Below are 12,601 nucleotides of genomic sequence, written 5' to 3' on the forward strand. Positions count from 1 at the left end.
GGGATTTAGCTCGCCGGCTCCCTGCTGCCACTGAAAAGTCGTTTTCTGTACGGCTTTTTATTATTGTTATTATCGTTGTTATCGTTGTTATTGTTATTATTATTAGTATTATTAATTTCTTTAGTGAGATTCACAGCCTTTGTGGCTGGTTGATAGCTCAACAGGTCGACTCATTATTATTATTAGTAGTAGTAGTAGTAATAGTAATAATTTTTATTAGAGAAGTTTTTGGAAAAGTTAGCATACATGCTGTTTAAAGTTAAAAAAAGAAAGCCGAGGTCCTGGCGAGCTCGGTTAGCCGAGCTGGAGCTGTGGCGACCACACCCCTTCGTGGTGCTTTTTGAAACTACAATTCCCAGCACCCCTCGCGGTCCGGAACTCCTAAGGGTTAAGTTATCCACGGAAAATCCCACCCCGGAGGGGGCGGGGGGGGCTTTGGTTCCGCCGCCAATCGGCTTCTTTCTGTCAAAACATGCGCTGCTCCTCCGCGGGGTTCCACCCCCTTTTTGGTTTACGGTTGCTGGTCTACGGCAAGCAACTTCCGTTCCTTATATATCCGCCTTCCACTTCCTTCTCGGCGGTCTGGTGGTGGTGTGCATGTTGCTCTCTATCGTGCCCGGGTAAGCGTAGCAAGGCTAGCAGGAGGTCGCCCTGGGAGACCTGGCAAACAAAGCTGGAAACTGGGATCCTCAAGGGGATGCTGACCGAAAGGGGAAGCCAAAGAGCCTTTTCAACGGTATCTGATGTTGAACACGTGTAACTGGATTGCTAGAGGCACGTACTGCATGTATCCATCCTGCGAAAGCAATAGCACAAAGACTTATATACCGCTTCGTAGTGCTTTTACACGCTTCAGCTGCCCCCCTCCCCCGTGGCTGGCGAGGATTGCACTCTTGAAGGAACAAGGTGTCGCTCACACCTTTTTCAAGTAAATCTGCAGAGAGTCCTTCCTTTCCTTTCTTTCCTCCCCTCCTTCGTTTGTCTTTCCATTTCCCTCTTTCCAAGAAATGCGAAATAGGGTTGAAAGTCAGTATTGGGCTTCCCAGTTTCTCCCAGTAAGACAAGTTGAAGGACAGTCCGTTTGAAGTCAAACATCTGTTTTATATACGTTTGTGTAATATGTGTACGTCATAGATAATTATTACAATTTTTATGTATATATAGTCCACTCTTTGGGACTGCAATAGGGACTAGCAACTTGGTTGCTAACTGGCAGATTGCAGAACCCGTTGAAACGTTATTTCCTCCTCTATTAACTCTGCTTGTTGCAAGCCAGTTATGGGGTGCCTGAATGGTGACAACGTAACCGTGGCATGCTGCAATGGTTGTAAATGTGAGGATCGGTTGCAAAATTGTTTTTTCCACTGTTGTAACTTCAACCGTCACTGCACAAGACACTAAGGGAGGATGAGTCATAACACTAACTGGACTAATTTCCTGCTTGTTTTGTCTGGAGTCACATATGGCAGCATATGTATTGTATCTCTAGGAAGATACAATGAAAGAACACTTTAGTTTCTCTCTCTTTAGCTTTCTTTTAATCTTTTAATATCAATAGCTGTTAACACTTTTGTGTGACCAGGTTTTAAAATTATTTTCAGTGTGTTCACTATTCATGACAGATCGCTATTTGTATAGTCTAAGGCAGGGGTCTTCAAACTTGGCAAGTTTAAGACTTGTGGACAGTCATGAATTCTGGGAGTTGAAATCCACAAATCTTAAACTTGCCAAGTTTGAAGACCCTTGGTCTCTAAGGGATACATCTGTCTCATCAGTTCAGTCATATTTCAACCTTTTGTTGTTTTCCATCTGCATGCACAGTTTATAGGTAGGTGGTTTATATTTCACACTGGTTGGTAGGATATGTTGTCATTACTATTCATGCAAGAAGAATAGTTGTAGCACGGGGGTGTCAAACTCGTGGCCGGCTGGCTGGATGCGTCATGCGCTGGCCATGCCCGCCCTGGTTTAGCAAAGGGGGAAAAGTTACAATGCCACGAGTTTGACACCCCTGCACCAGTTGTATATACATGCATTATATCAATTATGTGCATGCTTTGGTGGAAGAGATGTGTAGAGGTTAGTTCATTTGCATTAATCATTTTTTTCTTTTAACAGGGGAAAAGTTTGCACATTTAGGATAAAAATGACTTTTCCCTTGCCTTCCTAAATACAGGGATGAAAATAAAGGCAAATTTATTCACAATGTTGGCTTATTAACATTCTTGCTGGCATCACCAGAGCACTTTTTAAAGGCTTAACAACTGGAAAACTGGTTGGAAAGAGCACATACTCGTCTGTTTTGTCTTTTCTTTGGGAAAAGATGTCTTCCTTCAATGCATTTCCACTGCTTTGGGCAAATTAGCATTGGAATGAATTAATGCCCTATCCAAAAAACACTGGTTTCATATTCTTTATTTTTCCCCTTCTGAATATATATTCTTTCCTCAAAAAACCATCTTTTCTAGCCTACACATTTTCACCTAATTGATAAAATTTTTATAGCCTGGAAGTTATCTACATATCTTCCAATCCCGCATTTCCCTTGAACAGTTTTACATTTATTAGCCACAAAGTTTGCCAGCCCTTGAGAAAATAGAAAGGCAATGTATTTTTTTCCTTAAATTGAAGACCTTAGAGAAAGTATAAAAGCATGTAAGAACGAGACTAGTCTTTCTTTGAAAACAGTTTTTAAAAGTTTCAAACTAAATAGAAAGTAATTCCAGTATGCTATTTAAGATGGTGGGCCAGAGTAGGAGAACCTTTGTGGCGTATCATTTTCAAACTGTTTGAAACTTGTGATGTATTCATGTGACATAGTATACCATGTTTTTCTCAGCTCAATATTCTGGGTTCAGATAGCACCCCCCAAAAAATAAACATGTGAATTAAGTTCACACAGTATGAAAGAAGAAGATATTATGGTAGGTTTATTTGTGATTCAGTGTGCTGTGGGAACCCCAATGTAGATTTCTAGTGGAGCATTATATCAGAGAACAAAATCCCATAAAGGAAACCATACTTTTATTACCATGAAAAGTCAAGAAAAAAAACAGAGATGACTCCATAGTTTAGGTATTGTTTGAATTATTGTTCAAATAAGAATATAGTGTGATACTTTAATCATTAGAGGGAAATGAAATCAGAAAACTTTATATAATTGCATTATTAGCTATGGCCATTCTTAAAATTAATTTTGACACAATCTGGCCAAGGTATGCTAATTATATTCTATCCTTAGTTTTCTCCAGTGAAGCTTGTATCAGATATATTGGGATTGCTCTTCTTGGATTTTCCAACCAACATAAAGTGATCAAAATGCATTTAGTTATTTTAGGATTCGGTAACTTGCTATGGGTAAAATTGTTGAGAAATACTGCTGTGGAATTTAACAATGTTAGAACAAAACTTCAGTCATTTGGGCCAAGCTCACATTATTTCCTTTCTGCAATCCAATTAAAAGAAAATTAAAGCCAAATGCCTTTCCTGCTATTGGAATGTTTAACTGAACCAAGATTTAAAATAAAATTAACTTTATTTAACAAAGCACATACAGTGAAATCAAAATAAAGAATTTATCAGATGTAAGTATGGTGAAAACACAGATTCAACATGCAAACAATCCTGTCAGGAAGATATTTTTCTACTCTGGAATATTGTCTTCCTCCTGGCTTTTATTTCCCAGAAACCAAAAAACGACTTGTTTTTTGTATTCTTCCTTGTATTTTGCTTTAGTACTACTTTAGTACTACTTACAGACATAGCATGTGTTTTTCATGAAAAGTCATTCGTCTCTAATCATTTACATTTCCTTGAAAACATATATCCTGTTCTCCCGAAGACCTTTCTTCTTGTTAGTTGTTTTACACCCCATTAATTTCACCTTTTTTATATTGCCTTCTACAAATAGCTCATTGATGGGCTCTCTGTCCAAGGCTGTTTAACTTGTGCTATATTACAGGACAAACTTTTGTGAGGACCTTTAGCTTAGTCTAGTACAGGGGTGTCAAACGTAAGGCCCAAGGCCTGTGGGGTACATAAATCTGGCCCAGGGGGCTGGCCTGGAAATAGCAAAGGACCAGCCCACAGTACCTCTGGCAGCCAAAATGGGGCACAGGAGGGCATGCACAGCCTTCTCCACCCCACCCCATTTTTGGCCTGGACTGCCTCCTGCATCACTTTGCCAGCCAAAATGGCAAAGAACCCTGTTTTGGCTGGCAAAGTGCTGTAGAAAATGGTGCTGCAATGCTGCAGGAAGCGTCTGTTCCATCTCCCCACCCCCGTGCTGATCCAGTCCTTGAAGAAATCCAGTTTGGTACCTTTAGTAATTTATCTTCCTAGGTAGGTAAAATAGAGCTTGCAACTGTCAAAAACTCAAGAAGAGCTATAAAATAAAGGTAACACCAAATGTTTAAGCAAGCTAGCAGTCCCCTCCTTCCACCCCATTTTCCTGCTCCTATACACATCCTGCGGGACTTCCTTATAATTGTACTTATGTATTTTTCCTGCAGTGCCTCTGATATATACTTCTGAGCTGCTTACCTGCCCCATCTTGCTTCCTCTTTAAAATTACTCTGTATATACTTATATGTGTGTGTATATTTGTGACTAGTCATTTTCCATAATTAACACTTAGTTACAGCATATTTATTATCTGAAGAAAATTAAAATAAGTATGCTCTAAGAAATGTAGCACATTGCACATATTTACGTATTCCACTAATCATCCTACTTATTAAAGTTCTTTACAGGAGAATTTTATAAGTAGGTTCCTTTCAATTCATTAGAGCTTATACCTAAATGAGGGAGGATAAACCAACAGCTTAAAGTACTAAAAATAATATGTCAAATAATTTTTAAATGTACCACTTCTAAGCCACTTTTAACCTATGAGTTAAAAAGGAGCATGGTACGCTAAATCGTGACAAATCTAGAATAATTGCCTAGCGATAAAATTATAAATTATTACCTCCTAAGAGGTAATTATAATTTATACAATGAGAATCCCACAGGATGACCATGTTAGAATAATTTATTCAGTGTCCTGTAAAAAGATAATGTAGGAAAGAAGCATTGAAAGGCCTCTCAAAGAGTCAAGCACCTTTAGAATTAATTCATGTAAATCACATTTAGCCTATCCCAAATATTCAAAAGGAATTCGAGGACAAATATCTGGAATTTCTTTGCCTGAAAACAGTGGATTTATTTTACATTTTCTAGTTGAGAAAACTTATTGAAAATACTTACATAAAGGAGTGAAATACAATGTAAAAATTCCATTCCACTTATGTGACAAAATTACTGTTGTCCCCAGTGGCATCTAATATAATTTATCCAATTAACAGAGTAATCAGATAGGAAAACCAAACTTATGAAGTGAGTTTAGGAATAGAAATGCTCAATGAGTGAAATATATCATCTGCTAATAGGAGGGCCATGTGTTCAGCAGTCTCTTAGTGCAATTCCATTTAATATTTAGTATTTCTACTTAATCCAAGAGGCTTTGGAGCCAAAGCCAAATTAAAAGGAGAAGGAAGAATAGCATGGATCTTAATTTCAATTTAATGGCATGTGAATGAGTTTATTAAATTTGCAACAGATCAACTGGATATGAACCTGTCATTATTGTTTAAAATGACCTAAGAGGGAGTAGCAATCATGCAAAATACTGTTTAAATGAAGGCTTTCAGTACAACTACTTTTTCATCAGGCATGACGTTTCCATAATCTTTTTTTTTCCTTTACTTTTTACAGAATTGGATCTAATCATGACTTTGCTAGAAGGCCCTCTGCCCAGTCTGCTGCTTGAAGCAAGAAGCTAAGCAAATGGCACGCAGGAAAAAACCAAAGGACTCTCGAACTGCAGATGTGGCAGCCATCTTCTTGTACAGATTGCTGCCTTGGGGCCGGCTATGCCGTTGGTCCAGCCCATTCCTGCAATTCCTTGTCTTGAGCGTTGTGACATTTGGTGTGATTGCTCCCTTCACTTGCCGAGACCTCCTACATTCTTACTTCTACATGCGTGGTTGGTACCTGAGCTCAATGACCCAACATTTTTTAAAGCAGAACCAAGAGGAAGGCTTGAGTGCTCTCCGTTACTTCGAGCGACTGAAGAATACATCAGAGAAGTTGACCAAAGAGGCCTTGCCACCGTGGTTGCTGATTACCATCATTACTGTCCAAAGGAGGCCGGAACTCCACTATGTCCTTCAAGTAGCAGCCCACTTCCACCGCCTGCTCCAGGAATGTGGCCCTTCTTGCCAGCACCATCGGCTCTTACTCTGTAACGTGGAAACAGATCCCAGCAACCACCAGGATGCTAAGCTGCTTGCCACTTTCTTTGCTGTGGTGAACCGCTACAGCGGTCAGGAAAATTTAGATCTCTTCCCAAACCGTTTTGAGAAGGAGAAGCAAGATTACACCTATTGCCTTGAGAAATCACTTCAGCTGTATAGACCAGAACATGTCCTGTTGGTGGAAGATGATACCCTCCCAGAAAAGGAGTTCTTTCCAGTCCTCCATCACTTGTTAAAGACACGATTCTCAAAGCCCCACCTCCGAGATGCTCTCTATATCAAACTGTATCATCCCGAGAGACTTCAACATTACATCAATCCAGAACCCATGAGGATCCTGGAATGGCTCGGATTAGGCATGTTTTCAGGATCCTTCTTGGGCTTTGTCTACTCATGGGCATCCAGCCGCTCCAGCCTTAGTTGGTCCATTGTGTTGTTTTTTGCCCTGTACAGCATGCTGCTAGTAGAGCTGGTTGGGCGCCACTATCTCTTGGAACTTCGACGCCTGGCGCCATCCTTCTACAACATTATGCCTGTGACCGAATGCTGCACTCCAGCCATGGTGTTCTCTGCTCCTTCAGCACACCGTGTTCTGGGTTACATGAAAGAAGTTCAGTGTCGCCTCGGTTTTGCCAAAGATATTGCTCTTTATTCACTGCTGCGTACCAAGGGCGAGCGTGCGTTTGTGATTGAGCCCAATCTGGTGAGACATGTGGGGATATTTTCCTCTGTCAGGGTCAATGAAAACCCAGAGCTGCTTTGACTTTTCAATATTTTTTTAAGGACTGAAACAGATGAGCAAATACTTGCCGAGCTTTGCTGCACTGAGCCATCTCCAGTTGCAAGCTGGGGCTTGAATCAAATCAAATAATTAAGGTCAATAATGTTCTCTAGGAGTAAGCTTGGAATTGTTTTCTAGCATTCTATGTTTAAAAAAAGAGAGAGTACACAATAGCTCTAAATCAGCCTTCCACACGATGCCCTTCCACTGTGAGGTTGCAATTCCGAGAATCCCAGCCAATGTGGCTGGTGGTAGTTTTGACTTACAAATTCTAGGTTGTGAAAGTTAGCTCTGATTGATAGCTTACAGATAATGAATAAGAGTTCCTCAGTTTTGTAGAAATACCAGAGATGATGCTTTAACTTTTGGGTATCAACTTATAAATTATTTTTAAATGGTTCTTTCCCATAATCATGAAGCATTAACTGAAAAGAGAAACTATTTTTTAAATTGCCTTAGTCTATCTTTTCTGAGCTGATGCCTTCGAGATATGTTGGCTGCAAAATTGCCAACACTGCCCGTCAATCTTCTGGAGGCTTGCAGTCCTAACCAATCAAAAGGATGCCAGCTTGGGAAGACTGGTGTACATTCAAAGACAAATGATCATTTTCAGTGAAAGTGTTAGGCCTGCGATTAATCTTAACATTTCTTTCTTTCTTGTTCCAAATCTTTCATCTCTTTGTCACTTTCTCATGAGCCATTTAAGTGGGCTTTTGTGCATACCTCCTGAATATTAAAGATCCCTTGCAAATGGCAAGCTCTCCTTGCTTGTAGAAACTTTTAAGTCAGCAACAAGGTAAGGTTGCTCAATTTGAAGCAGCTAAAATGGTTGGAGATAGTTGAATTATGTGTTATCCTAATCTGTGTTTACAACAGAGTTGGCACGGCTGAGAAAATGAAAAAGCCCATTAGATTGAATGAAAAGTCTAACGATGCTAATATTGTGGACATAGTCATAGCTGCAGAAAGTTTGATTGTGCTCAAATGTGGCTCTTCCTTTGCCCTATCTATTCTTGTCCCCTATATTAGTGACCCTGATGGTATATCTTATACCAAAGGCTCAGATCACTCCATTAACAGATTTCTAGAATCAGCTGATCACCAGAAATCCTAAATCCTAATCCTAAAACCCTCCATCTATGAATTAGAATTGCCATGTCAATTGCCAGCTAATTTTGGCTTAGCAGTTTCTTACCGTTCCTTTTTCATTTTGTTTTTCCCAAGGCAGGAAACCCTTGAAATATTTTCTACAACTGCCCATCCCAATCGGTTGCTTTCTTTTGAAATGTACTGATAGTACTGTTTAAAAATCAGATGCGCATCATTCAAAACCATTCTAAAGGAAATGTGACGTTCTCATTTCTCTTGATTTCCTCTGCATTTGCTACCTCCTACTTCACATACTACTCACACTGTTCCCTGTTAATGGGCTTATTAAAAAATACAAGTGCCTTACTTAGATGATACCTAAACACTTTTATAGAGAAGCTTTTTCTTCCTCTGACTCTGGGAATCTGTGAGAAGAGCACGGCTTTTTCCACCCTACTTGAAAAAAAAAACTTGAACTTAGAAATGTATTTTTCTTTCCACGAGAATTCAGTTGAAATAAATAAATGCACCATCATCTGTACGGTTCTTGGAAAAGTTGATGTATTGTTCCAACGTTCTTGCTATTGCAACAATAATTTTAGAAAATTGTGTGGGGGGAGACATAGTAGAGGGGTTTCTAGAGGCATCCATGTAGAAAGAAACAATTCACGCTGCAAAAAATATATCTGGGGAATCCAGTCAAAAGTATTACACAGCATAGCTAAGTAATACCCCTGGATCAGAATCAATTTATTTAGCCGTTTATTTATTTGTTGAATTTGTATACCACCCACCTCACTAATGCAGCGGCTCTGTATTAGTTATTTGATAACAAGTTTTTTAGCTGCTGATAGCATGCACCCTCATGAGCTTTTGCCACCCTCATGAGCTTTTCTCCGCACATCCCGCCTTGTCATCACTACATATGCAAGTGGATAAAGGTTCACAGGCAAGCCATTGATGGACAGCAAAAGAACACAAGTCCTATCAAGTCAGCCCTATACACCCAGGAGACAGAAAGTGGGTAGGGACTGACCAGCAGAATATTTAGTAGGAATCTCCCTTGGCATGAGTAGAGGCTGACAGTACGCTTGGCTGGGGCATCTGTGCTAGTGATAAGTTTATGCCACTCTGGGCAGTACAGACAGACAGTAGCCAACAAGCTGGAAAGATCCCGCCCTCTACTGTGTGATCAGCTCATTTAGTGTTAAAGTACCACAAGCTACGCAAATAGCAAGGGGTTAGTTGGGAGAAAATACAGTGCACCACATCAGTTGTGGTTCGGTTTTGTGCTTTGGGTTGGGGATGAATGGAAGGTTGTATCAGGTGGTGTAGTGTTCTTCAAGAATGATTAGCCAGGCTTCCTTGAATCGAAATTAGATATGGATGTAGATATGTGCCTGTAGCCTAAATTCTAGGCAGTTGAAAGCTGACTAGATAACACATGAACTGCCCTGATTACTTCAAAGAATCAGGTCTCTCTATCTGTGCTAGAAACACATGCTTTCCTCCTTCACACAAGCAGTGCCATTGTTCTGTGGATTTGTGCAATATACCTGCAGCACCTGTAATCATGCCAAGCTGTACCAACAGGATGAATTAGATTCAAAGGTTTTCTTCAGACTCTGCTTGTAGCTGCTTGGAACTGATTCTGGAGTTATTTGTATCCTCAGCACTGAATTACAGCCATGCCCACAAGCAGCTCTTGATCCTTGAAGCATAAGATCCAATGCAGCAGCTCAGAAAACACAACTTACATAAACGTAGTATTCCACAGAATAGTGCCTGGGAAGCTCACTATTTTAATAATAAATTGTTAATTAAAAACTGCGAATAATAGCCTATTGGATTTGGGTTGGAGGGAAGAGGTTGAAGTTTGAGTTCAGAAACTGGGAAATGGGATTTTGCACAAGTTTCCATCAATGAGCTTTCTCACAGCTCTATAGAATGTCGGCACTTCACAACAGCAATATAGTAACTTCAGTTGCTATTGGAGATTAATGCAGTTGACCCAGTTGACAGAAGCAATAGCGTAGAGTCAAAAAGATGTGGCAACCATTTGGGAGTGATTCAAAGGCCTTCCATGAAGGTGACCTGAAATAAAACTTTTTTCTTCCTGTCTGCACAAATTCTCACTATGAGTTCTCATCCCTGTGGGATTGCAGTAAATCAGTTCATAAAATGGAGGGGGGGGAATCACATTTCTCAATGCACCAACTCTAGAAAAGTCTTAGAATGCCGAGATTATTTGTGAAATATACATGCTACCTGCCCTAGATTCTCAATATATTTAAAACATCCATTTTTTCCAGCTTCTTTTCAAAACTAAATCAAGCTAAGGGCAAGAATGAAAATAGTTCTGTCTAGATTCCCAATCCCAGGAATTCATAATCCTGCATCGGAAGCACAAACGGACCAGATTATTGGTTCTCAACATAACCATATACCCCATGCCACATTTCTATGGTGCCACAATCTTACATGATACTGTTTAAATTAACAAACAGTGCAAATGATAAAATACTTCTAGCTAAAAGCAACTATGAGGGGGTCACAGAGGTACATGAGGCTGAGAAGACAACCATGAGCAAAAAGGGTGGGGGGTGGAGATTCAGGATTTCTGGTCTAGATAGCAGCAGATCTTTAGATAGGTAAGACAAACATGCCAGATTGAATTAAGACTCTGGAATCTTAACTAATATAAATTAGAGGAGAGGATCAAATCAAGAGGAGAATGTTCTATGTTGTGCAACTTTTTGAGAGCCATGATGGCGCAGTGGTTAGAATGCTATATTGCAGGCCAACACTGCCAACTGCCAGGAGTTCGATCCTGACTCGCTCAAGGTTGACTCAGCCTTCCATCCTTTTGAGGTCTGTAAAATGAGCACCCAGATAGTTGGGGGCAATATGCTGACTCTGTAAACAATTTGGAGAGGGCTGTAAAGCACTGTGAAGCGGTATATAAGGCTAATGCTGTTAGCAGGCAGAGGAAAACCTTGTGGCAGCAGTTAGGCTAAATGAAGGTGTCTTACTGACCAAAACTTCAGGCTCCCCTTACTACGTCTGGTGGCTAAAGTTCCTGCTTGTTTGTCTTTTCAACTGTGTGGAGAGAGAATGTCAGTGGCTTAGCAAACATTGCATCTCTCAGAGAAATAGCAGACTAATGATCAAGGCCACAGAGAGATTGCATTAAAACTGGGACAATGTTGGTTTAACAAAATTCTTGAGCTTTCACCTTTCAGGGCAACTAATCAGGTAAATGTCAAAGAGATTTTGCAGATCCAACCCCCAGTTAGATCTTTCATGCAATGAATGTAATGGATCCATTCAAAAAACGTTTCTCTGTACTGCATCAGAATTGCATTTTCCCCAGGACACAGTGTAGCTGTGTGACATACCCTTTTGTCAACATGCAGTCAAATATGCACGTTCATCAAAAGGCCACAAAAAGGTTGGCAATATAAGTTATGATCTATATACATAATTATATGCATACCGTTATTTACTTTTTTATTATTTTTAAATATTTTTTATTAGACAAACAAAAACAAAACATTCAAAACATTGAACATGGTACAATCCTCCTAACCCACATACTTGTCTTACATTGCTAAATCACATATAAAAATAGTGCATTTTTACATTCTATATATATTTTATATATATACATTTAATCATTTCTTACTTGATCCTTTCTCTTTTCTAACCAAGCATAACACTTATCCCATACTTCGTAATAATCCGATTCATCCTAATTTTTTTTAATTCCTTGGTCAGTTTGTCCATTTCTGCACACATCCAGATTTTTATTATGTAATATTTATCATTTACTTTTGTAAGGAGTGCAAGAATATATCAGAAGCATTCTAGGGGTTCGGGATATAGAAAAGGTTGGGAACCCTGTGCTAGGAGGGTGTCAAACTGGCGGCCCTTGAACTGAAGTTAGCCAAAGCAGCCCTTCGTAGGGAGAACTTTCTGGCTATTTTCCCCTTTGCAAAACCTTGCTTCTTTCGTCACATGCAGGGCATTGCAAAACGTATTGCACTCGAGTACATACGGGGAAGTTGTTTGTGCACCTATTATATCGTGGCGGGGAGGAGGGGAAATAAGCAGGCAAGCAAACACACCCACACCCGCACTCGCACCCACACACACCCCAGTTTCTTACTGGACAAACCTTATCACCCTTCGCAGCCAATCGGAACTGCTGAGGAGTTCCATCTGCCCAACCAGCTTGAAGTGGGGGAAGAGGGAAAGAAAATCAGGGGGAAGAGTTAACTAGTAGTGTTAGGTATAAAAAGTTCCCGCGTGGCAAAACTCGTCCCGTTTGGCTGAAGCCCCCCTCATCCATTCACAAGAGCTTCTGGGAGAGGCGGTGAAGATCCACCGAAACGGTACGTGCAAATTATATGTGCCAAAGGGTTCATGAGGGTTC

At 40.1% G+C, this 12,601-nt stretch overlaps 2 protein-coding genes and 2 long non-coding RNA genes across 7 annotated transcripts in view; 2 read left to right on the forward strand and 2 right to left on the reverse strand.

Annotated features, from left to right (window-relative positions):
* Positions 1-198: 198 nt before the first annotated feature.
* LOC148127252 (uncharacterized) overlaps positions 199-12,601 on the reverse strand; it is a 34,331-nt gene continuing 21,928 nt past the window's right edge. The window contains exon 2 of the long non-coding RNA XR_015742138.1: positions 199-796. This is a non-coding gene — a long non-coding RNA (uncharacterized LOC148127252). The remainder of the gene's footprint in view (positions 797-12,601) is intronic.
* Positions 564-8,701, forward strand: PGAP4 (post-GPI attachment to proteins GalNAc transferase 4). 4 transcript variants are annotated; one of them, XM_087926495.1, is made up of 2 exons: positions 564-620; positions 5,755-8,701. In XM_087926495.1, the coding sequence occupies exon 2, from the start codon at positions 5,827-5,829 to the stop codon at positions 7,057-7,059; it is 1,233 nt and encodes a 410-aa protein (XP_087782621.1). In that variant the 5' UTR covers positions 564-620; positions 5,755-5,826; the 3' UTR covers positions 7,060-8,701. The 4 variants fall into 4 exon arrangements, with proteins under 4 accessions (XP_087782621.1, XP_087782618.1, XP_087782619.1 ...); XM_087926492.1 differs by having other exon boundaries at positions 599-736; XM_087926493.1 differs by lacking the exon at positions 564-620 and adding an exon at positions 639-774.
* The window catches only part of LOC148127253 (uncharacterized), a 14,692-nt gene continuing 7,999 nt past the window's right edge, over positions 5,909-12,601 (reverse strand). Inside the window, exon 2 of the long non-coding RNA XR_015742137.1 lies at positions 5,909-7,142. This is a non-coding gene — a long non-coding RNA (uncharacterized LOC148127253). The remainder of the gene's footprint in view (positions 7,143-12,601) is intronic.
* The window catches only part of ALDOB (aldolase, fructose-bisphosphate B), an 18,865-nt gene continuing 18,752 nt past the window's right edge, over positions 12,489-12,601 (forward strand). The window contains exon 1 of the mRNA XM_026713386.2: positions 12,489-12,560. The gene's annotated coding sequence lies outside the window, so the exon portion shown is untranslated. The remainder of the gene's footprint in view (positions 12,561-12,601) is intronic.

The sequence above is a fragment of the Pseudonaja textilis genome, chromosome 2 (assembly GCF_049901715.1).
Source record: "Pseudonaja textilis isolate UNSWEBS1 chromosome 2, rPseTex1.2, whole genome shotgun sequence".
NCBI lineage: Eukaryota > Metazoa > Chordata > Lepidosauria > Squamata > Elapidae > Pseudonaja > Pseudonaja textilis.